General features: G+C 53.1%; 2 protein-coding genes across 2 annotated transcripts in view; one reads left to right on the top strand and one right to left on the bottom strand.

Moving 5' to 3' along the window:
• Window positions 1-25,986, top strand: part of LOC133354697 (arrestin domain-containing protein 1-like) — a 113,020-nt gene that overhangs the window by 21,750 nt on the left and 65,284 nt on the right. The gene's annotated exons all lie outside the window — the stretch shown is intronic.
• On the bottom strand, window positions 17,656-24,061 carry LOC133354691 (uncharacterized). Its single transcript, XM_061571743.1, has 2 exons — window positions 22,130-24,061; window positions 17,656-18,291 (listed from the first exon to the last, which is right to left on the bottom strand). The coding sequence occupies exons 1-2, from the start codon at window positions 23,510-23,512 to the stop codon at window positions 18,286-18,288; spliced, it is 1,389 nt and encodes a 462-aa protein (XP_061427727.1). The 5' UTR covers window positions 23,513-24,061; the 3' UTR covers window positions 17,656-18,285.

Genomic DNA, 25,986 nt, shown 5'->3' with positions numbered 1-25,986 from the left:
TTCTTCGCATTTCATTATTTGAATAATGCACATTTCAATGAGCTAATTTGCGTAAACATTATTGGCCCATAGTATATATGTTTTTAGAACGTTGTCTATTTGAATGTAGAGTGAGTGGCGTAATCTGAAGGTCGCAAGCTTAAATTAGTGTTGCGGTTGACTTGGCCCATCATCCCTCCGGGGTCTATAAAACGAGCACCACTTTGTAGGGAAGTCAACAGTGGTTGCCGTATAGATAGATTCACCCCGTCATAAGAATGTGGAATTTACACCACTGGCTTAGCGCTCTATACATGAGATGAGCAGCAATGCCTCGACGCTTACTTAAGCTGGGAATCGGTTGGACTTTTATTTCTAATACGGTCTTGCATTAAATATAAAAATGTTGCAGGCAGCTTTGTATGTGCCTACATACTGTGGTTAATTCCATGAGATTTTTCCATAATGCTCTGGTGAACATAAAACTTAGGGTTTTTTCTCGGAATTAAAAAAAAACTATTTTAATACGAATGTGTGAAACGCGATCAACAGGCTTTAATTCACCGTTTTGTAATTTGTATTCCCACTTTAATGACGCGTTGTTAAACACAGCCGCGTTCCGACACTTGGTGAAAAATAAGGGAAAGGAGGGTGAGATGGAGTGGCAGTTCCAGGATGATATTTGGCAGGACCCTCTGAAATAAAGTCTTGTGACTCGGTGGGCTTTACAGGGTAAGCAATGGCAATTAAATTAAATAAATAGAAAATTCAAATCATAAAGGATGAGTCTTTTACCACGCAAAAATTACATTTCAGTATGTCAACCTACAGACTTTCTGGACCATTGTTTCCATGCAGAAATTTGTATAATCGGCAAATTCTGGATCGGTTTCACTGTGTCTCATCAGCAGTGCGGTTTGTTAAACTAACGCTGCTGGAGGCCGTAAGATCAGAGCGCTGAGCTGTGGTACCACTGAGGTTCTAGGCTCACATCTCGACAGCCGCTTGCAATTCAAATGGATTCTCGATTGTGACCAGCTGATGGTGTCTGCCCGGTCACCAATGGCCGGTCAAAGAACTGCCACATTAATTTAGGTTTTGCACTTAATTTGTCAATTCCAGGTTCGAGAACAAAATAATCGGTGTGACTGTCATGCGACGAATATTACTCTTTATGAATGGCAAAGTGCTGCCCCCTACCTGAGGTCACACGAAGATATCTCAGAAGATGTTCCGTGACGTCCACTTGCAATGGGCCCTTGTGCAACACGAAGGGTTGCACTGCTGAATGTGTAGAGATCCCAAGGGAGACGTCCTCTCATGACGTTACTCTATCATCAAAATCGGGATATCATTTGGAGAAATACAAAAAGTCAAAGAGAGAGAAAGCAGAAAACTATTCCTTCTGTCTTTTACATTTTTAAGTGGAGTTTTTTTTCAACAAAAGGGTGGGTGGAAGGCTGTAAAGTGCCTCGCCCATGAACTTGTGAGACTCCCACCCCCGCATGAGACACCGGCATGAGACACCGGCATGAGACACCGGCATGAGACACCGGCATGAGACACCGGTTTGGCGTCTCGCCTGTTAAATTCTGAGCGCTCACTTTAATAATTTAACAATCGAGCAGCACATTTGGCACTCGCACCGTTCTTACAACGCTAGGCTATCACGATGTTTTACAGCAGGGCTGGGGAACCTTTTTTCTGCCAAGGGCCATTTGGATATTTAAAACATCATTCGCGGGCCATACAAAATTATCAACTTAAAAATTAGCCTGTTATATTTGGTCAAACATTTAATAAACTCACCCCTAATGTGATGACTGGAACTGCTTCTCTTTGGTGAGGCGTGTGATGTTAGCTGGTATTGATGATGTTGCTACTCGCAACTGCTTTTCCAGGTTTGCTCCTAGATTTAGTGAATTTCGAGCCCCGCCTGCGGTTGCCTTGGCAGGGCCACACCAAATGATTTCGCGGGCCTCATACGGCCCGCGGGCCGGACGTTCCCCACCCCTGTTTTACAGGCACGGTCTGCAGTAGTTTCTCAACACAGGGGCGATGTTGCTGCGTGTAATCCCAATTGAGTAATCTGCAGTGTCTTTTTTTCTCATTTGTCAAATATGTTGATCGTGACATTGGTGGCGCAGTGGTTAGCAGCGCATTTGCCTCTGAACATGGTACCCGAGTTCGACTCCAGGCCATGCCTACAGCATAATTGGCGAGTGATATCTGAGCCGGTTCTGGCCTCCACGTTTCACCACATTGCAGTTACCTGTGTGGTGAAGTATGGTCAAATAACCCCCATAACTGACATGGCAAGTATATGCCTTCAATCTAGCAGTGAATTGTATGTATGTTGAACTTCTTTCGCATCGTACGTAGCCAACCATACTAATTGGAGGTGCAGGGGAAGGACTACAAACTAAACACAAAACGCAGTTCTAAAGAAAAGAGTTTTACATCTTTTAAACATCCACCGGGTAGAAAACAGAGCGTGGTGTTCTTGTGGCTCGCTCCCACCGTGGTGTCGAACTCTGGGTCTCTGCAACAAGTGGCGAACGCTCAACCTCTGGGCCCACGTCACTGCCCCTGCTGTTGTGCCGCTGTGATGTACCGCCACCTTCCGAGCAGCTTTGTGAACAGACGGCTTCCTCATTGCCAAGGGCTGAAGCTTTTACTGGCACTGAGTATGGCTTCGTTTGCCAAACATTCAAACTAGATATTCTGGGAAACATCTACAAGTATCCACTCGATAAATGTTACGTAAAAAAAACGTATTCTCCGGATCATAGGATACTGCGGGGGAGGTAAGGTAATTGATCGTTGAAAGCCCGATGTCACGCCACTGCTAAATTAAAGCCTTGGTTCATTAAAGCCCAAAATGTATTTAAGTGGCATTGACAAAGCTAAAGCTTTTGGCTCTGTTTAGCTCCATCATTAGCTCTGAGCTAGTCATACTTATTTTACTCACACTTATTTTACTCACTTCAGAGGTGATGATGATCAGTTTTATGAAATGGGTCGAGATTTGTGGTCACTTTCACGAATCCTGCCTCTGCCAACCGCGTTGCATCCCAGCTGTAAACAAAACTGCGTGGTAATTCCCTCCATATGCAACCAGAAGTAACCTCTGACCTCATGACAGCGCGGCTCGATGACCATTACACTGACCGTCGGCCTCTCATCTGTGGCCAAGTTAAAACCACAGAGCGGAAACTTAGCAAAGCTGCTGTTGGCGGGTAGGTGCCACACCGCAATTGCTTGCTTACGCCATTGCTGGCAATAGGGCTACCACTAGAGCTCCCTCTATCGAGCCCCTCTAGCGATGGTATTTGGCCTATTGCTCCACACTGGTAAGGCTTTCACAAGGGGTGGGAGTACCCACGCTTTAACCCCACCGCACGCGCCCTGCCGATCGCCTAACCGTGGTGAACCCCTGTGTATGTTGCTGGGTGGACAGAGAGAGGAAGAGAGATTTTAGACACTCTCGAATGGAAATTGGCTGCATCGAGACTGCAAGTCAAACGTCTGACAATTTTACACTGTCAGCGTCTCGGAGGGAGAAAAAAAATCAACCCATAAAGCAAATCGACTCGTGGGTGGGGAAAGAAATAAAAATAACCGCGTGGCTATCGGTGGCCTTCAAAGACCAGGTGGTCCCCCCCACTTGTTCCGCACCGCTGGGTGAGATTGTGGGCACGCGGCTCCAAGATCGCTGTGATCACCGTCGGCGTGGAAGCCTCCCCCCACCCCGTTCCCTCGCTTTGAAAAACAAGCTTAATATTTTTATATTCTGGCGAGGTTTTCACATCCTCCTGACGGGCTGTTTACAGGAGCCGCACGGATGAACTCTCCCCCAGTTCATACACACACGCTCAACAACCCCTGCCGGTTGTTGGGGGTGTGAGGTGAATTAGAACACCGCTTGTTGAGCGTGAGAGGTGAATTAGAACACCGCTTGTTGAGTGTGAGAGGTGAATTAGAACACCGCTTGTTGAGCGTGAGAGGTGAATTAGAACACTGCTCATCGAGCGTGAGAGGTGAATTAGAACACCGCTCGTGGAGCGTGAGAGGTGAATTAGAACACCGCTTGTTGAGCGTGAGAGGTGAATTAGAACACCGCTTTTTGAGCGTGAGAGGTGAATTAGAACACCGCTTGTTGAGCGTGAGAGGTGAATTAGAACACTGCTCATCGAGCGTGAGAGGTGAATTAGAACACCGCTTGTTGAGCGTGAGAGGTGAATTAGAACACCGCTTGTTGAGCGTGAGAGGTGAATTAGAACACCGCTTTTGAGCGTGAGAGGTGAATTAGAACACCGCTTGTTGAGCGTGAGAGGTGAATTAGAACACTGCTCGTCGAGCGTGAGAGGTGAATTAGAACACCGCTTGTTGAGCGTGAGAGATGAATTAGAACACCGCTTGTTGAGTGTGAGAGGTGAATTAGAACACCGCTTGTGGAGCGTGAGAGATGAATTAGAACACCGCTTGTTGAGTGTGAGAGGTGAATTAGAACACCGCTTGTTGAGTGTGAGAGGTGAATTAGAACACCGCTTGTTGAGCGTGAGAGGTGAATTAGAACACCGCTTGTTGAGTGTGAGAGGTGAATTAGAACACCGCTCGTGGAGCGTGAGAGATGAATTAGAACACCGCTTGTTGAGTGTGAGAGGTGAATTAGAACACCGCTCGTGGAGCGTGAGAGGTGAATTAGAACACCGCTTGTTGAGGGTGAGAGATGAATTAGAACACCGCTTGTTGAGCGTGAGAGGTGAATTAGAACACCGCTCGTGGAGCGTGAGAGATGAATTAGAACACCGCTTGTTGAGCGTGAGAGGTGAATTAGAACACCGCTCGTGGAGCGTGAGAGGTGAATTAGAACACCGCTTGTTGAGTGTGAGAGATGAATTAGAACACCGCTCGTGGAGCGTGAGAGATGAATTAGAACACCGCTTGTTGAGCGTGAGAGGTGAATTAGAACACCGCTCGTGGAGCGTGAGAGATGAATTAGAACACCGCTTGTTGAGTGTGAGAGGTGAATTAGAACACCGCTCGTGGAGCGTGAGAGATGAATTAGAACACCGCTCGTGGAGCGTGAGAGGTGAATTAGAACACCGCTCGTGGAGCGTGAGAGATGAATTAGAACACCGCTCGTGGAGTGTGAGAGGTGAATTAGAACACCGCTCGTGGAGCGTGAGAGGTGAATTAGAACACCTGCTTGTTGAGCGTGAGAGGTGAATTAGAACACCGCTCGTGGAGCGTGAGAGGTGAATTAGAACACCGCTTGTTGAGTGTGAGAGGTGAATTAGAACACCGCTTGTTGAGTGAGGAGGTGAATTAGAACACCTTTTGCTTCAATTGTAAGTCAGACATGGGGGGCTTCTTCTTAAACGCATCTGCCTGCCGAGCACCAGGAACCACCCTCGTCAAGTGGCCAGCAAACAAACGACACTTATCAGAGTTGTAAAAAGATAACAGTAGATGCGTTTTCTCGAATCGAGAAAGGTTATTCTTGTAAGAGCTTGGGGAAACGTCTGAATCAGAATCTTTTTTTATGCTGGCGGAGGAATCTGATGAGCTATAAAGCTCTTTTTCACAGATGTTCAGTAAGGGGCATGTAAGAAAGTTACAGCAACAAACAGTACAGAAGCAGGACGGGAGTGCAAAGTATAAGAAAGGTAAGCAATTCACTAAACAAATAAAACTAAATTATTTGTATGTTACAAGGTCGTCCACTGAGCTATTAGCTACTTTTTCAGAAACGACCTGGTTACAAATAACAGCTCAACAAAGTGGCTTATCATGAGGAAATTTAAAGCTGCCAAATACTCTAAACGCATGATTCTAAATGTGGAGGGAAAAACCGGAGGACCCGGAGACAAAGCCACGCGACCACGGGGAGAGCGAGAAAACGAAAACTCCAAATATACAGCAGCAGGGGTTAGGGTGGGATCGAAACCACGACTTCCTGCACACCAGGAGAGGGAGTTAACATCTCATCATAGATGATTCAGTGGGTGAGTGAGTGAGTGGGTGAGTGGGGTAGTGTGTTGTTGTGACCTGTAGTGTGGTGGTTGAACACAGTACGGATGGAAGGAAACATTCAATGGTAGACCCGAGACTTCAACGTGGGTGGAGGAATCCACGAGTGAAGTTCACGGGAACTCTAACCGCGTGATTTTAGAGTGATAAGGAAGGTTGTTGACTGCCAGTGAGCGAGTGACTCGAGCGAATGACTGAGTGCGGGATCACTGTTGCTACAGCAAGTCTCGTGGATTCTTCGTGTTTTCACCACACAATGCGCTTGCATGTAAATCATTGACCCATATATTTGAGTGCTGAGCCAGCGATTTTGACAATCCTCGCTGTGCCACCCGTGGACACGTCTGGGTCTCTGCCCCGTGTGGCTGCCACGGTCGGGCAAACCCCACGGCCTCTGACCGTCACTGGGGGCTCTTTCCGTGGAACAGGGTGAACACGCAACGTTGGCTTCACGTTGCGTGGCTTGTTGTGTAGCGCCCCTTCAAGGTTAGCCACAATTAGGAGCGTGTACGGCCCTTTGTCAATACACCGCGGGGTGAGAGCCTCCCACGCCGTGTCGGTCATTGGAGCCCTTTGACGATACCTCAGCACGCCGGTCCACTTGCTATTTAGCGAAGGTTTGGAGCATAGACGCTGGAACATAGTGCAGTACAACAACTGATTTTGCTTCACCAACCTTTGTTGCCCCCAACGTTAACCCCGCCGCTGTTTTGTGCACGGCGGTGGCCCATCCAAGCGTTGTCCAGCCTCAAGTCTGCTTCGGCTTCTGTCTGACGACCTTCAAGGCACATTCCGTGTGATTTGTCGTACAGCACAAGTTGCCCGAAATGAATTTTATCTCTCCAACTTCCCCGGCAGAGAAAAGACACGAGGTGTTTTGTAATAACGAAACGTGCCAGTCTGTGTCGGGGCAAGGCGCTCTCGTGAGCTGTTTTCAAGCTGGGGATGTTCGCTGTTTTCCATCTCGCAGCTGCCTCGAGAAGTTCCTGTGTACTTGGGCCTCTTTACTCGTCTGTGCACGCGGGCGCCCTGGAGTTGGATAAAGAAAAATTGGCCGAAACAAACGGAATCAGCTGCTGCCATCGACAAATGGGTGTGGGCGGCTGGGCAGGATGAAACCCTGCTGCTGCTGCTGCAGCCCGTCTTGTTGTTGTTGTGGTGTCTACACGTTCTTAAAGGGAGCCACGGAGCTGCTTATGGTGCAGTTTTGTTATTCCCCATGAAATATTTTGAAAATCCGCCCGCTTATCCCCTCTTGCCGCTCCCATCCGAGGGCATTGCCTCGTCAAGGAGCATACACCGTCACGTGAACTCGGTCATTCTCGCAGAGCAGCGACTTGTGGCTAGCCATCAAGCAAAGACGGTCACCGTATGGCGCGCTTTCAAATGCGCTCTGTGGCCTTCTAGAACTCCCTTCCAATATTAGGAAGCCGTTGGGATCTATGCACTTTAAAATCGAGATTGAAAAGATTTATATGTTCAATTTAATGTCCCCCATAAGGACTTCCGATTAGCATGGTTGTATACGTACAGCGTGAAAGAAGTTAAACATACGGTACATACATTGCACTCATTCTCATGAAAGCACACAAACTCCGTAAGCGATCGCTTCGGCTCTTACCGCAGAACCTACTGGTACGGTACCAGTGCCTGGATCTGGTGGGTGGTTTTGTGGCCAAGGCTATCGAAGCATTTTTAAGGGGTGAAAAAACTAAAATCCGCTTCTAATAAAACTGTCTGTAACGTTACGCGGCGTAAGAGCGCGCGGGTTAGAACGTGAGCGCGCCCGCGTGTTATTGCAAGATTCGGATTCCCCCAACCGGACAAAGGCTCCCTGGATGGACTGGCTTGCCCGGCCTGTGTGTTTCTATCCCGACCTTTACCCTACTTCCCAACGGGGGTGTGGGGGTGTACTGGGCAAAACCAGGGGGGCAGCTGTTGGAACAAACACAACTCGCTTGTGACGTGGTCTGCTTAAGGAGCCCCAATGTTTGTGATGAAATCCTCCTCCCAAACCTAAATGCAGACCTAATTATAGTTACAGTCGTTTAGGTCGCCTGGCCAACCCTATACAAAACGGTTATTAATAATAACAACAACTTACCAGAGTGCGGTATGTTTCTCAGTGCTGATGGAGCGTTAGCAAAGAAAACACGATGTGTGTGTGTTTCACTTTAAAAGAAAACATGAACGTACGTCATGTTTCAAACTACACCATGCGTGGTTAGGTCAGGGACTAGCAGGGGTCAGGGACTGGCAAGGGTCAGGGACCAACGAGCGAGCGACTTCGTTCATTCCAGCACGAAACGTCCGGCAGGCGCGCGGTAGAGATAGACGAAACGTTCCTGTGAAGTTTTGTTGCTCGTAGGGACTTGCTCATTGCAGTTCAAAACTGGGCAAATTGCTCAGTGAATCAGGATATGTATTTATACTGGAGGAATCCGATGAGCTATAAAGCTCTTTTTCACAGATTTCAAGCGTTGTTTGCACTCTCCCCAGAGTTGCCGCTTTGCGAGCTCTCCGTTATGATCACGAGCGACCATTAGTTTTCACGACATTGTTCAATACCTTCCGAGCACGAATGGATGCTTTTTCTTCCTTGTCGCTATTTCAATTAAACATAAATCATCAGCCGTTTACGAATAAGCATCACCACGCGCACACACGCGGGTCCTGTGTCCAGACCGACACCTTTGGGCGAACTTCTTAGTGAAGTATTGGAAATGACGGCAGGAAACTCCTTGACGGGTAACACACTTTTTATTAAATCTTGACGTGTCACGATACAACGTGTGGTCTCTATTCTTCTGACTATACACTTCACTTAACTCGTGTAGACTCTATGCCTCTGGCTACACACACTTCACTTAGCTCGTGTAGACTCTATGCCTCTGGCTACACACACTTCACTTGACTCGTGTAGACCCTATGCCTCTGGCTACACACACTGCATTCCGCCTCTGGGTTACACAGAGTCCCGGTCCCTTCAGGACAGCGGGACTAGGTACCGCAGGGCCCTATCTCTTCCTCCCCGTCTTCAGTCTTCGCTGGTTACACACTGCCCGTGCGCCTGTGTGCATCCCCTTATATAGCCCCCGCTCACGGGAGACGGAGCGGATGCGGACCTCGACGTGAGCATCACTCCTTAGTTAACCAATGACGACGCGCTGTTCCTACGATCCGTTTTCCCCAGCGCGTGTTACCACTACCCAACCAATCACGCCGCGCTGCCACCCGATCACTCCCTCTCAAGCGCGTCACCGGCACCCAGCCAATCAGCACCACATAACCCACGACCCCGCGCTGACCCCTGATCTTTCACCGTCAGCGCGCGTCACCACCCACACAGCCAATCACTACGCGCTGACACACGATCCCTACGCCAGCGCGTATCACCACTACATCACCCCCTCCCACATAGCTCGCAGCCGGCCCGGCTGCTAACCAACAACACAAGACAACGTCAACACAACAAAAACCCCACCCCCCAGTGTGCCCCGTAACGCAACAACAACAACACAACAGCAACACTTAAATAAGAAGCAATGTACAGCCCGGCGAACAACACAATAAAAGCGAACTCTAGAAAACGAACGCGCCAAGTGTCTCTGTGACTAAACGCAGTGACGCGGCGCTCCGGCTGCCTCGACTCCTCACGTGGTAGGTCATAAAAAGTAGCGCGACCTAGCGCGAGTCCGTCTGACCGGTCCGTCGTATGGGACGGGACGCTGACGACCGTCCGGTGGCTCCGACTGCTCTAGACGGCGCGGATCGGGCCCGGAAGGACCGGCCCCGCCGCGAAGATCCGGCCGCCGGTGGTCGGCAGCTGTCAGTTCCGAGACACCTGGGAGCGGATCAGGAGGAGACATGTGAGGATCAGGCAAAGACATTTCCCCCTTTGGGTCGTCGGTCACGTCACATGCTCGGCCCTCACGACACAAGGGGAGGCCATATGGAGGCGAGAACGGTTTCAGTCGGGAGGGGTGGACGTACCAACGGCGCTTTCCCCATTTTATCTGAACGCACTGGGGGCGTGCAACCCGCACGACCTCCACGGGTCCCCGCCATGGCTTCAACAATTTAGGCGACGTAGCCAAAGGTGCCTGAGGGCAATGCAGCCAGGCCCTGTCACCTGGTTTCCAGTTGTGCACGGACACCTTCCGTGCACGCAACCGCTCGTTTGCAATTTGGCGAGCCCGCGAATTAAGCCGTGCGGCCTCCCTTGCCTCTGTCAGCTTATGAATATTAAATTTAATATGCTCTGCCAATTTTGAATTAGTTCGTGGTGCGGACAGGCCCAGCTGCGTTTCCATGGGCGGGTCGGCTTCCCGACCGTACATCAGATAGAATGGGGAAAATCCCGTTGCTGCATGGGGGGCCATTCTATACGCGACGAGGACCCCCGGGACCTGCAGGTCCCAATCAACATGTGCCTCACACACCTGCTGGCACAGCATAGAAGTCAAAGTCCTGTGGAGTCTCTCCACCATCCCGTCCGTCTGCGGGTGGTACGGGGAGGTACGCACCTTCTTAGTACCCAACAGATCGCACACCTCTTGCAGCAATTTACTTGAAAAATGTTTCCCTTGGTCGGTCAGCAAGCGTTCGGGAGCCCCCTTGTCCAGGACGTAGCCCTGGACAAAGGCGTCCGTCACAGCCGCCGCCGACTGGTTGGCGAGTGGCCACGCCATAGGCCACCGGGTAAAATATTCGACCCCCACCAACAGGTACTTATTACCCCTAGGCGTGACTGGATAAGGCCCCAGAATATCGAGCGCAACGAGCTCGTTAGTGCGCGAGACCTGAATAGATTGCAGCGGTGGATTAGCTGCCACGGGCGGTGGTTTCCGTCTGGCGCACTCAACACATCCCTTCAGAATATTCACCACGTCACTCCCCATCCCCGGCCAATAATAGTCACGCTGAAGCAGGGCAAGCGTTTTGTTTACTCCCAAATGCAAGAGGCGTTCGTGTGCGGCTAAGACAACTTTCCCCCTCACAGCGGAAGGCACCACAAGTGCGTGCCGCCGAGACAAACTGCCCCATCTCATTAACAGGCCTTGCTTAAGTACGTAGGAGCCAGTCCGCTCCTGGTCCTCTTCGGAACCCCCCACCCTGCGGCGCAATGCTAGCAGGGTGCTGTCCGCCATTTGGAGACGGCCCCACTCACTCAGCGACAGTGAGAGCAGCGAGTCCTGACCCCCTGGGGTAGCGGGAACATCCCCAATTGGTGCGCCCGCGGTCGCAACCAATGCCCCCATACCTTCCGTAACTGGCGGTTTACAGCGCGTCGATCCCGATAAGCACGCACATTTGTGACAAGGCAACAATCGCGACAGTGCATCGGCATTTGTGTGTCGCAACCCCTTACGGTATGTAGTCGTGAACTGATTGTCCTGGAGGACTTCCAACCACCGTGACAATTGGCCCGAGGGTTGGGCGACCCTCAATGAATACTGGAGCGCCGCGTGGTCCGTCCGGACCGTAAAGTGACGACCATAGAGATACGGTCTGAATTGTTGTATAAAAAAAACAATGGCAAGCAGCTCGCGACGGGTGACGCAGTAGCGCTGCTCCGCCGGCGACAACACCCTGCTACCATAGGCGACAACCCTTTCGACTCCCCCAACGACTTGGGATAGCACCCCCCCAATGCCCGTGTTGCTAGCATCCGTGTCTAGCAAGAAGGGACTCGCAAAGTCAGGATAGCGCAAGGGTGGGGCACCCACCAAGGCGTCCCGGAGGGAGCAGAACGCGGCCTCCTCCTCCGGTCCCCATCGGAACTTCACTCCTTTCGCCGTTAGAGCGTGCAAGGGTTTTGCAATGGTGGCAAAGTGCTCAACGAATCGGCGGTAATAAGAAGCAAAACCGATGAAACTGCGCACGTCCGAAACTGACGTGGGCGTCGGCCATGAACTGACACAGTCCGTCTTCGCGGGATCGGTAGAAATCCCCGAAGAGTCGACAATGTGACCCAAGTATCTAACGGACTTACGAAGAAGGTGGCATTTGGCCGGTTTAAACTTTAATTTAGCCGATCGCATTCGCAAGAACACCCCTCTCAATCGCTGGAGGTGTTCCTCAAACGTTTTACTGAAAACAATGACATCGTCAAGGTAAATCAAGCACGTATCCCATTGCAAGCCCGACAAAACCAACTCCATAAGGCGCTGAAACGTCGCAGGAGAGGAGTGAAGTCCCATGGGTAACCGGTTAAACTGAAACAGGCCCCCTGGAGTCCGAAATGCTGTCTTAGGTTTAGACTCTTCGTCGAGTGGCAACTGCCAGAATCCCGATAATAAATCAAGAGTCGAAAAATATCGCGCACCAGACAATGCATCGAGGGACTCGTCCATCCTGGGGAGCGGTTACGCGTCAGCCACAGAGATCTTATTCAGGCGACGGAAATCTACGCAAAATCGCAAGGACCCGTCCTGCTTTTTAACCAGCACAATAGGTGCTCCCCAAGGACTGGAAGAAGGCGAAATAATGTCGGCTTCTAGCATATCGTTGACGGCCGACTGAACATGTTCCTTCTTAGCAGGACTCAGTCGGAAGGGATTTAGCCTGACCGGTGCCGCATCGCCCGTTTCAATGTGGTGGCGTAACAGGTCCGTGCACCCAATGTCATACTTATGTTTACTGAACACATCAGAAAATTCTATCAGCAACCCGCGCAGCGCACCCAACTGTACCGCTGACAAATCGTCAGAGTCCGCGCACAGCGAATCAACCCATTCAAGGTCCTCCTTCGGTTTAATGTTCTGCGTGGGGCTCGGATCAGCCTGCGCAACCAGCCGCTCTTCCGCAGGGACCCGTGCCGCGTGAGCTAGCACGGTGCCCTGCTGAATGACGGCCGACCGCGACCCAGCGTTTAAAACCATCACAAACGGATCCCTGTCAGCCCTAACCAAAGTGTGAGCCACCGACAAATCGAGACCTCCGACAGCCCTATTAGAAGGACCCAAAAGCATGCCTTGTTCCGAGGTCTCCCTCACCCATGGTTTCCGCAACCGGAGGGGAATTAACATCTGTGAACCCGGGGGCACGTGCACGGTCTGTGTCGCCAACGCTTGTATCGTAGTGCACGCCGTCCGAATTTCAGTAGGGTTCGTCAAAAATGAAATACGGCGACCCGATGGTAGTTCAATGCAACGCTGATCGATGAGAATTTTAATGGGCATTTTAGCCAAAAAATCAGTGCCCAATAGACAAGGAACCGCCAAGGAGGACGAAACGAAAACGGGTCCCGACAATTTGATATCTCCAATGCAAATGAGGTCCGATATAATAGTCGCCGACGCCCCCGTGTCCACTAACACCCTGACCTCGACCCCATCAATAGATCCCGTAACGACGGATGAACCCGCTGAGGCAGCCACTATTCTGTGCCCCAACTCCGACCATTTAATGTCTCCCCGGTCCCGGCCGAACCCCCCTCGCCGAACCGAATCCCCGAACCCTAACCGGCTCTCCTCCGCCGCAACGCGACGGCCCATGCGTGTCGAGCATGCAGGCCGAGCATGTGAGGTGCCGCGACTTGCCGGGGTTAGTAGGGATGACTTGGGGCCTTGGTCGTCGTCCAGCCGAGGTCCCATGGCGCGCTGACGTGGGGCGCGGCAACCGGACACCACGTGGCCCCGGAGGCCGCAGTTATAACACGTGATGAGGGTCGTCGGAGATCTCGGTTGCTCCAGCTTGCGGGCCGATCGCAGAGGCGAACGACCCCCCGACCTCCAGTCCCCCGGTCGTCCCGCGGTGAACGCCTCCTCTCGTGGGCTGACGACTTGGGGTTCGGTGACTACCGGGCCCGGAGCTGAAGCCACGGCAGCGTTGCAGACGACCCCCTGTTTACGTTGAAGGACCTCGTGCGCTTGTATACTTGTAGCGACCCGCAAGGAAGAAATATCGATCTCGTCGGCCGTGTTGATGGGGACCCCCAGGTCCTGCACCAACTTGAGCAGTTGCTCCAAAACCATCGCATCTTGGCCCTCCTCGTCCATACGAGGGAACGCGGCGTCGGCGAGAGCCAGCAACGCCGTGCGATAGGCGAGCGCGGTCTCCGTGTCCGCCTTCCGCCTTGCATAAAAATGATGGCGACACGCCGAGGGAGGTCCGTAGACCTTGGCCATGAGACCCAGCGCAGCCTTAAGCGTGGAGCGGTCCGACCTCCGTGCGGACGTGAAGGCCGCGAGCGCGTTGTCGTCCAACATGGCAGGCAGTGCCCGCAGCGCCGTAGCGTCGGACCAGGCGGACATCTCCTGATGCGCCAAAAACCTGCGCTGAAATTGGCCCCAGTCCCCGCCTTCCGCCTTGAAGGCTGACAATGTGGGAAGGTGCTGTTGAAAGATGAAGTCGTCCTCCGCCTCGTGGTTCCTCTCCGCCGCCCCGTCGGTGTGTAAGATGGCGGCCCCAGTGGCGGGTGTCTGATGGCGGTCCGCAGCGCGCGTTGATGACGTAAGCGGGCGCGCTTGGAGAACCGCCGCCACGTGGTGGTGTCCGTTCCCGCCAAAAGTCGGCGCAGATGAAATGGCGGGAATCGCCAAGTCATTTTGGCGGGAATCTGCGGGGCGACCCTGTAGAATGTCCGCCGCCGTCCCCGCTCCTCCCGACGAGCTGATTTCCGCCAGGATGGACGCGGCGGCGAGCAGCAGCTCCGCCAGACGGGAGTGCGCCTCGCGGAGCACGGCATCGGTCCCCCGTTGCTCGCCCGGCGCCGTCGGCGGATCCTGCAGCGTGGGCAATTCTTCGTCCTCACCCCCCGATGCCAGCTGGCCCGAGTCGTCAAGGTTATCCTCGCGGTCAATCCCGTGGGTCCGACGGGTCTTCCTTGTATCCATGCTTGGAAGACCGTTTCACTTCTGACGCCAGTTGAAGTATTGGAAATGACGGCAGGAAACTCCTTGACGGGTAACACACTTTTTATTAAATCTTGACGTGTCACGATACAACGTGTGGTCTCTATTCTTCTGACTATACACTTCACTTAACTCGTGTAGACTCTATGCCTCTGGCTACACACACTTCACTTAACTCGTGTAGACTCTATGCCTCTGGCTACACACACTTCACTTGACTCGTGTAGACCCTATGCCTCTGGCTACACAGACTTCACTTGACTCGTGTAGACCCTATGCCTCTGGCTACACACACTGCATTCCGCCTCTGGGTTACACAGAGTCCCGGTCCCTTCAGGACAGCGGGACTAGGTACCGCAGGGCCCTATCTCTTCCTCCCCGTCTTCAGTCTTCGCTGGTTACACACTGCCCGTGCGCCTGTGTGCATCCCCTTATATAGCCCCCACTCACGGGAGATGGAGCGGATGCGGACCTCGACGTGAGCATCACTCCTTAGTTAACCAATGACGACGCGCTGTTCCTACGATCCGTTTTCCCCAGCGCGTGTTACCACTACCCAACCAATCACGCCGCGCTGCCACCCGATCACTCCCTCTCAAGCGCGTCACCGGCACCCAGCCAATCAGCACCACATAACCCACGACCCCGCGCTGACCCCTGATCTTTCACCGTCAGCGCGCGTCACCACCCACACAGCCAATCACTACGCGCTGACACACGATCCCTACGCCAGCGCGTATCACCACTACATTAGAATAAAGCCGTGACTCATCCTATAGAGTCCAGAAAGGGGCAGGTGCTGTCACTAAGACTAAAATAAAATAAATGAGTTATTATTTGTGCTTTCATTTTTTTCAGGGAAAAATTCCACTTGGCAAAAAAAATACTCAGCAACATGTTGACTTCCCTGAAAAAAATCTGTCCCCGTGTTCTTCGAAATTGGCACTGTTTTAGGAACCATATGAACTTGCGGACCTTTGTATTTTAAGAAGGTAGGCTGGGTTTAAAGAGCGAAGTAGACTAGTTATGAGCTTGGTAGATGGGTATTCTATCCTTTATTTTAACCAAGTGAAACAGTGTTTGTTTTGGGAAAGATACCTGTATATATTATTGTGCGTTGTAATTGGCGAATCAGTGACATCTGATCCGAAACGGTCCTGGGCCTCCCCTCCACTAACCCGTGCTGACCATTGTGGGGAAGTATGGCCAAAACAACCACCATGACCAACATGGTGTGGGGAGGCTCTCATCAAGCAATGGATTGACAAAGGGCTATAGATTATTTATTTTGGAATATGGCAGCTCTATTAGAGTTTTACAAAGCTACATAAATTTGAGTCTTTATGAAAATGCAGCCAATGTATTTTTAAAGGTTTAAGGAATAAACCAAACTTTAAGAGCTCCCTGAGCAGGACACATTAGTGATAGGTGTTCATGAAATTGTATGGGAGGAATGCTAGAAAATGTTTTTTTTTATTCTGAAAAGTTGGGGTTTTGACTGAGCCAAGCAGGTTCAACACAGGATTTTGGGCAGATAAAATTCTATCCAATCACATGTTCAATACCAGATTGGATGTCATATTTTCTGACGGGAAATCGAGTCTTATTTCTCTCCAGTCCCCGGTATTCAACCGCATTTGGATCGGATCGTACTCGACTATCTCCGAGGAATTTCCTCACTGGTAATTTGGCGGCTTACTTGCCGTACTGCCTTCTGCAGGCCCCTCCCCGTGGCCCCGCAGGTGCGCGCCTCGCACGTGATCGTGATGATGATGTCTGTGGACTCCGCCGACCCTGTCCCCAAAGCACCGGCCGGGTCACGTGCACCACCGGCGCGTGAAGTTCCTCGTGAACACAACAACCTGTACTGTATAACAAGCTCGCCTTACAAAATTACTGCATCGGCCATTTTTTTAAGAGGGGCCGAAAAACATAACCGGTGGTGTTTAGGTAGACGCCCCAAAGAGGTGTGTTTGTGATCGCAGCTTTCGATAAACCCCGCATAGGACGTTCTGTTTGGCGATTATTATTATTAAGAGCGTCACTGTCACGGAGCAAGGTTGCATTTGTGTGTGTTTTTTTTCGGGGTATGACTGTACGACTGCTGAGCCTCTTGTTGACTCGTTTATGCGCCAATTGGATGGCGGCCATGATACTTGGCCAGTTATGTTTCGTGTACTTTTGTTTGGTAGTGGCGCAGCCATGCGTGTGACGTCTTTTGCAAATAACATCACGGGTCTCTGTTACATCGCCGTGCGGGAGCAGACGGGATGTTCCATGGATCGAACTCCTGTTCCCACATGATGCCGTCAGAGCGAATTGTCGGGGCGAGATGTTGAAACTGCGTCGTGCACTGACGTTGGACCCTCGCCAAAAATCGCCGAGATAAGAATAATATAACTGTAGTATTCTTGAATGAGACCGACACTTCGTAGAGGCCACACGCTTTTATTCCGATAACACTAGTCCTCAGGACTCACTGGGGGAACAGTCCCACACACACAACCTAGGGAGGTACAGCCTCTGGCTCTATTCTCATTTCTCTCCTTCCCTAGCCTCCAGCTACTCTGTTACTCTCTTCCCTAGCCTACAGCTACTCAGCTACTCTCTTCCCTAGCCTACAGCTACTCAGCCCACTCAGTTCCAGCGGGGCGGCATCCTCGAGGCTTGGGGGTCCAGGATCTCCGGCTCACCTCCTTCAGCTTCTCCTCCGATCGACCCCCCCGCTCTCCGGGAGCCGTCTTATATATCCCCTCTCTCTGAGGGGCGGGGGTGTCTCGGGCCCTGGCTCTCGCCAGCCCCCTCCCCTCAGAGCCGTTCTAACCACCTCTCGTCCCTGTCGATCCGGGCCGGTCCAGACCGGTATGTACCTCTCCCCTAGCTTGTGTGACCTGTGTGACCTGTGTCAACCTTGGTGTCAACCTTGACCACCACATCACCCCCCCCTATACAGCACGCAGCCATCCCGGCTGCATCACTATCCACATCCCAACCCTAACTAGCGAACCAGGAATTCTGAACACGACAAGAACAATGCGTGAGCCTCAACACAACAATAACAACAACAGAACAACAACAACACAACTATCCCCGATAATTTACCCCAACCCCCCTGTACACAAGAACACCGCGGACACACCACACCAACGAACAAGGTGACTCGAACACCCAGGCCCCGTGAGGAGGCAGTGTATCTGCGACAGGTCTCAGGAGAACCTGAGACCCTTCGAACGAGTCCGTGTGGCGGGTCCATCGCCAGAAGCCAGCGTTCCTTGCGGAGGGTCAGGAGGGGCCAGATGACGGGCGTCCGGCACGTTTCGAGGCCCCGGGGACACAGCCCGCGAGCCGTCTTCCTGCTGGACAGGCGGCCGGCTCGCTTCCCGCTCCTCTGGCGAGACCACCCTAGGTGGACTCACACCTGCAGCATCCGAAAGAGTGGCAGGGGGTTTTGGAACAACAAGGGGGTCACGAGGCCCCTCCCCCAACCTGCCGGACACGTCACGCGGCCGGCCCCTGCGAGATGAAGGTGTGTGAGTGCGTGGTGCGACATAGGGCTTCAGGTGCGAGGGGTGCACGTACCAAGAACGCCGTCCGCACGCGACCCTAACACACTGGTCCCGAACGACCCGAACAATGTCGACCGGCCCCCGCCAGGGCCGCAGCAATTTCGATGACGTCGACAGCGGCACCTGCGGGCAGTGCAGCCACGCCTTATCCCCTACCGCCCATTTATACACCGTAACCCGGCGATCATACAGACGCTCATTGGCCCGTTGCCTTGCCCTGGAATTTTCCTGCGCGGCCACCCTCGCCTCGACCAACTTCCGAATATTGAACTGAGCGTGTTCGGACAGTTTCGAGCGAGAAGCCGCAGACTGGACCTGCAATTGCACCTCCACGGGGGGGTCGACTTCCCTGCCGTACATTAAGTAGAAGGGCGAATAGCCCGTGGCCGCGTGAGGCGCTAACCTATATGCGGCCAGAACTCCGGGAATCTTCAGGTCCCAATCCAACTGTGTGTCAGTCTACCTGATGACACAACATAGAGGTAATGGTCCGGTGTAGACGTTCGACCATACCATCGGTCTGCGGGTGGTAGGGGGAAGTCCGGACCTTCTGTGTGCACAAAAGGTCACAAACCTCCCGCAGAAGATTGGACGAAAAGTTCTTTCCCTGGTCGGTTAGCAGCCGTTCCGGGGCACCCTTATCCAGGACGTAGCCCTGGAGAAACGCCTCCGCAATGGCTGCTGCCGACTGGTTGGGGAGGGGCCAGGCCATAGGCCAACGGGTGAAATATTCAACCCCAACCAGCAGGTACTTATTTCCCCGAGCGGTGACAGGGAAGGGACCCAGAATGTCAAGAGCCACCAACTCATTAACCCGGGACACCTGAATGGACTGAAGGGGTGGGCAAGCCGCCCTAGCCGGGTGTTTCCGCCGCGCACACTGTGTGCAACTATTCAAAAGGTCGGCGACATCGCGTGCCATTCCCGGCCAAAAAAAATCCAATTGCAGTGTAGCGAGCGTTTTGTGAATACCCAAATGCAGGATGCGTTCGTGCGCCGCCCACACGGCCCTGCCCCGCAGAGCGGTGGGGACGACGATTCTGTAACGCCCCGAGCTGGCGTCCCATGACATGAGGAGACCCTCCCACAACCTGACAGTACCTACCCTTTCCTGACAATCTCCCCCTCTCTCCGCATGACGGCGTATCCTGAGGAGGGAATTGTCTTCCATCTGGAACCGTCCCCATTCGTCCAGAGGCAGATCGAGGAGTGAGTCGCGAGCGACCAACACCTGCGAGTCCCCCTCGGCGACAGGTTCCCTATCGACCACCCCTGCTGCCGCTGCCAAGGGAGAAGCCGGAGCGGTACTCGTGGCCGATTTGCATCTCCCCGAGCCCATAAAACACGCGCACCCATCACCCGGAGGAAGGCGTGACAAGCCATCCGCGTTTAAATGTTGTGTCCCCTTCCGGTACACCACCGTGAACGTGTAGTCCTGTAGGACCTCAAGCCAACGTGACAGCTGGCCGGACGGCTGGTCTATTTTCAACGCATACTGTAGCGCGGCGTGATCGGAACGAACCGTAAAATGCCTACCGTACAGGTACGGTCGATATTGTTGAACAAACACGACAATAGCGAGCAGTTCACGGCGGGTGACGCAATAACGTTGCTCTGCCGGAGACAGGACTCTACTGCCGTAGGCAACGACCCGTTCGACCCCGTTGACAACCTGCGAAAGCACCGCGCCGATGCCGGTATTGCTGGCATCGGTGTCCAGGATGAAGGGCAACGTGAAATCGGGATAGCACAAGGGAGGAGCTCGGACAAGGGCATCGCGAAGCGCCCTGAACGCCCTGTCTTCCTCTTCCCCCCAATGGAATTTAGCCCCCTTAGCCGTCAGAGCATGAAGGGGTTTGGCGATCGTCGCAAACCCCTCAACAAACCGGCGGTAATAGGACGCAAAGCCTATAAAGCTGCGGACTTCCCCCACAGACGTGGGCGTAGGCCACGACCTTACACAGTCAGTTTTAGCAGGATCGGTGGCTATACCCGTAGAACTGACAACGTGGCCGAGGTACCGCACCGATTCACGCAACAGGAAACATTTCTGAGGCTTAAATTTAAGGTTAGCCGATCGCACTCTGAGAAATACAGCCCGCAGTCTGTCCAGATGTTCCTCAAACGTACGGCTGAAAATAATCACATCGTCCAGATATATAAGACGAGTCCTCACTGCAGGCCAGCGAGGACCAGTTCCATCAATCTCTGGAACGTCGCTGGAGCTGAGTGCAATCCCATGGGCAACCGGTTGAACTGATAAAGGCCCTGTGGCGTACGGAACGCGGTCTTAGGTTTGGAAGCGTCATCCAAGGGCAGTTGCCAAAACCCCGACAAAAGGTCCAAGGTTGATAAATACCGTGCCCCCGCCAAGGCATCGAGCGACTCGTCCATGCGAGGGAGTGGATACGCGTCCGCCAGCGAAACCTTGTTAAGCTTCCGAAAATCCACACAAAACCTCAAACTGCCATCATGTTTTTTAACAAGCACAATGGGCGCACCCCATGCATGGGCTGTTGGAGGGAGCCACAATGTCTGCGGCAAGCATGTCATTCACTGCCAACCGGACATGTTCCTTCTCTGCCGGACTTAATCGGAACGGATTTTGCCGAATGGGAGCGGAATCCCCCGTATCAATGTGGTGTTTCAATAGATTAGTGCACCCAACATCGAATTTGTGTTTGCTAAAAACATCGGGAAAATCACGAAGCAACATGCGCAGCTTGAATCTTTGTGACTCTGAAAGATTTTCAGCCCCTGAACAGAGAGAATCCATCCATGCCTCATCGACACCCACCTGCGTCCCGGACGCCGGCGCCTCACCGACATGAGCTGCAACGGAGTCAGTGTGCAGCGGCAGCGACGCATGTGCAATGACAGCCCCTCGGTGCACGACCTTCGTCCGCAACCCCGCATTCAGCACCTGAATGAAGGGCTGTCCATCTCTAGGCACAAGCGTTTGTGCACCCACCAGGTCCAACCCTCGCTCGGTCGTATTTGAAGGAGACAACAAAACCCCCGACGTAGCGTCTGCCTCCAGTGGTTTGCGTAACTGAAGTGGTATCAGCATCTGCGCACCCGGCGGAATCCGCACGGTTTCAGACGCCATAGCCGGAACAGTCGTGCAAGCTGTGCGCAGCCGGTTTGGTGAGGGCAGAAACGCCATCCGGCGGCCCGAAGGAAGCTCGATGCAGCCTTTGTCAATCAAGATTTTGATGGGCATCCTCCCCAAGAAATCCGTACCCAACAGACAGGGAACGGCCAAGGCATCGGAAACCAAAATGGGACCAGATAATTTAATGTCGCCAATACAAATTTGTGCAGTTATTTGGCCAATAATCCCCAGGGAACCCCCATTTGCCGCAAAGCAAGGAACGGAGAACGGGGTGAGTGCCTGACATCTCTTTGGTAACACGTTGTATATGAGGTCGGAGATTATAGTAGCCGAAGCCCCCGTATCGACCAACAATCGAAATTGAATTCCCTCAATATCCCGAGAATAACCGACGAGCCCGTCGCCGCGGCCACGACCCTGTGGGCCAACTCGGACCACTGAACCGCGCGAAGTGGCCCCCGAACATCAGCCCCATTCCGCTCCCCACCCCTCAACGCAACGCGATTTACTGGCGCGCCGATTCGCGGTGTATGAGATGCGGGCAGGGACCGTGTGCGTGAGGTGTCGCGACATGCCTGGGGGTCTTGTGGAGCGGCCGGCGGACGGGCGGACGATGGTGGATGACCCGAAGCCCGGCGCCGGGGTGCTGGGCAACCCGATGCCAGGTGACCCAGCTGGCCACAGTTATAGCACGTGACGCCAGCCCACGCCCGCGGGGATCCGTGTCTCCCCCGGGTTTCCCCTTGGCGAGGCCGGTCGGCCCCCCTCCAACTGGCGGCCCGCTGTGACGCGAAGGCCTGGGCATCCGGGACCTCGTCATCTCTTGCAGCGGCGCACGCAGCCACCTGCCCATCTCGCTGGAGGAGCAACTCTGTGTGCAGGTAATGTGCCGCCCCCAGCGAGGAAAGGTTAGCTTCATCTTTGACGTGGATGGCAATCCTCAGTTCCCGAGCCAGCAGCAGCAACTTCTCCAGCACGATGGAGTCCAGGCCCACATCGTCCATTCGAGGGTAGGCTGCTTGAGCCAACGCCATCAGTGCACTCTGATAGGCAAGAGGTGTCTCGTCCGCCTCCCTCCTCCGACTGGCGAAACGATGTCTAGTTTCGGATGGAGGTCCATACACTAAGGCCATCCGATCGAGGGCCTCCTGCAAAGTGGAGCGTTGCCTCCGTGGAATAAGGAGGAACGTGGCCAAGGCCACGTCGTCCAAGGCGGAAGGCAGGGCTCGGAGAGCGATGTCAGCAGACCACCCAGCCGTCTCGGCATTTGCCACGAAACGGCGTGAAAAAGCAGCCCAGTCCCCCCCCTTTGCCGTGAAAACCTGAAGCGAAGGCAAGCGCTGTTGCAGCGCCGGGATGTAGTCCCCCCTCGAAGACAGCAGCGTCCCAAGTGCAGTATATGAAGCATCTTCCGGCGGCAGAATATCAGACCGAATCGGCGGGCACCTACCCGAAAACTCTGCTTCTCCCGATGTAAGGCCGCAGATGGCGGATGTGACGCGGGCCACCTCTGCCCCCTGACCTCCTGGGCGGTTGACGTCATGTCCCCCGGAAGCGGTGACCCCCCCGGCGGAAGTGACGTCATCCCCGGCGGCCGCATCCCCGGCGGAAGTGACGTCTCCCCCTCCGGAGGTGACGTCAAAGTTTTGCGCGGGAATGGCGCGTTTCTCGGCGGGAACCCGTCCCATCCTCCGGCCTGGTACTCCACCCGGCGCTCCCGCTCCCCCCAGCGTGAGCTCGTCGAGGATGGAGGCAGCGGCATGGAGGAGATCGGCCAGCCGGGCATGGGCTGACTGGATCGCCCATCCCGACGTCGGCGGACTCCTGGAGGGCCCCGGAGAACCCGAGCCCGCCCCCGCAGACCCGTCCCCCGGAAATGGCGCTCCCGCCTCCGGCTCAGCGTCTCCCTCGACGTCCTTCTCCTGGCCCCTGGTGAGCGCTTTCTGTCTTGTCTCCATGTCGGCGAGGTTCTTTGGCCGCTTCTAACACCAGTTGTAGTATTCTTGAATGAGACCGACACTTCGTAGAGGCCACACGCTTTTATTCCGATAACACTAGTCCTCAGGACTCACTGGGGGAACAGTCCCACACACACAACCTAGGGAGGTACAGCCTCCGGCTCTATTCTCATTTCTCTCCTTCCCTAGCCTCCAGCTACTCTGTTACTCTCTTCCCTAGCCTACAGCTACTCAGCTACTCTCTTCCCTAGCCTACAGCTACTCAGCCCACTCAGTTCCAGCGGGGCGGCATCCTCGAGGCTTGGGGGTCCAGGATCTCCGGCTCACCTCCTTCAGCTTCTCCTCCGATCGACCCCCCCGCTCTCCGGGAGCCGTCTTATATATCCCCTCTCTCTGAGGGGCGGGGGTGTCTCGGGCCCTGGCTCTCGCCAGCCCCCTCCCCTCAGAGCCGTTCCAACCACCTCTCGTCCCTGTCGATCCGGGCCGGTCCAGACCGGTACGTACCTCTCCCCTAGCTTGTGTGACCTGTGTGACCTGTGTCAACCTTGGTGTCAACCTTGACCACCACATAACGTACAACTCAATAAGGGCCTCTCCATATCTTGTCAGTTATGGGGATTGTCTGGTCATTGTGAGTTGGTGAAGAGGGTGGCTCAGGACCGGTTCTGGTATCAATTACCACTGATGTTAGCCGTGGCTGGGAATCGAACTCGGGTTACCGGGTTCATACATTGATTTTCTAACCACCACGCCACTGCTGCACCCAAAGACGTAAACATGCACATTTTTTTTTACCACGCAACTCCTCTAACCTAGATAATAGTGTGCAAACCATCTCTACTCAGATAAAAACACTGAAAAGAAAGCAAAACCAGCCAAAATGTTGCTTTGATTCAGTTACATTGCGTTATTTATAGCCATAGCGGGATAAACAACCGACAAGAGAGTTTGGGAATGAGCGCTTGCTCAACTTCCAATTTTGTCAAAAAAAAGTGATTCACATTGAGTTCACCGGATGTGTGACCCCCACAGCCAAACGTGGGCAACAAAGCGCTTAGTGTGTCAACTGCGCCTGAGAAACACAGCGTGCGGGCTCCGCACAACAAGTCCCGTTAGCGCCGTGGCCTCCGAGCACCGCAGTGTGTGATTACTGGCCAGACCTGCGGGCACAATGCCGCTGCCTCCAGTTCCACAGCGAACATAAAACACCACGCGCATGACCATGGTGAGAACCCCACGGTACCGTCAGTGCCACGGTACACGCCGCAATTCAACTGTAGCATTGTTGCACGTGTTGTTACGCAAGTCGCTTTGCCGTTCACAACGTGAACATCTCAGATTTTCTGGTGCCTCTCAGTCGTTCCGACAACCAGTGGGAATGAACTGGGGGAAATGGGTAAAGAACACGTGGTAAAGAAGGGAGTGTGAACAACGTGGTAAAGTCAAGTACAATGAGTTTCCTGGACAACTGAAGATATCTGTTGGAGGAAATAAAAATGTACAAAGTGCAGCCGAGTATATAAACCTCGGATCGTTACTGAAGACGGACTGGGATCAAAACAATGAATTAATCGGATGGATGAGAGCAGGCTGGAGTGGTTTTGGAAATATTAACTTGGAGGCACATCGATGTGCCTACATTGGAGGTTTTTAAAATGAATCTGTGCGTATCACCTGCATGACATGTTATTTGGTAATGCGGCTGCATTGGCAGTGGCGCAAGCACAATTAACAACAAGCTCAGCACATGTGTCGGTACCGCGGTGTGGCCTTTAAAGGAAAAACACGAGACCTGTGTATTGCACGCTTGGCTGTGCCACATTTGACCCCCCCCCCCCCGTATCTCTGCAGGGACCTCTGTACGTTGAGTTGGGGCAATTCTGGGAGGGTATCAGAACAATAGGCCATTGATTGGAAACCATCTCCATTTACACGCATTCACACACACACATGTACTGTATTGGATAGATTTTCCCATCTATTATATATAATATATATTATTTTGTGCAAGACATTCTTTCCAACACACAGTCAATATTGCTGGATGTGTTGAGTTTGTTTTCTTCTGCTATGACGTGGTTCATAAAGGTACACATTGACCAGGATAATGGAACAACGTCTGAAAGGTGAGCAAAGAAACGTGGAGATCTTCGAATTACACTGAGACACGGAAAGAGGAACACATTAATCGGGGAACAAACATGCCGTAGAGACATCATAGTGACTGTTTAGGAAAGTAAGCTGGCTTTGGCAGGACACGTAGCTGGGAGGGCTGATTCAGTTTCATTTATTAGCTATAGCCCTGTGAGCCATGCGGCTCTTGATGCCGTCAACAGCAGCCAGAGGGAGGTTTGGAGAGAGGAAATCGGCAGGAATTGAATGGATTCTTGCATTGTGATATTGTGGGGGTGGCAACCTCATGGGGGAGGCCTTCATGCAGCAGTGGATAGATGAAGGATGATGGTGAATGCAAA

This window comes from Lethenteron reissneri, chromosome 48, assembly GCF_015708825.2.
Source record: "Lethenteron reissneri isolate LAM-NWPU_2019-01 chromosome 48, ASM1570882v1, whole genome shotgun sequence".
Taxonomy (NCBI): Eukaryota; Metazoa; Chordata; class Hyperoartia; order Petromyzontiformes; family Petromyzontidae; genus Lethenteron; species Lethenteron reissneri.
This window is presented reverse-complemented; position numbering and strand designations above follow the sequence as displayed.

Coding starts and splice junctions, on each gene's coding strand:
- LOC133354691 (XM_061571743.1), bottom strand. CDS start 23,512: ATGGAGACAAGACAGAAAGCGCTCACCAGGGGCCAGGAGAAGGACGTC.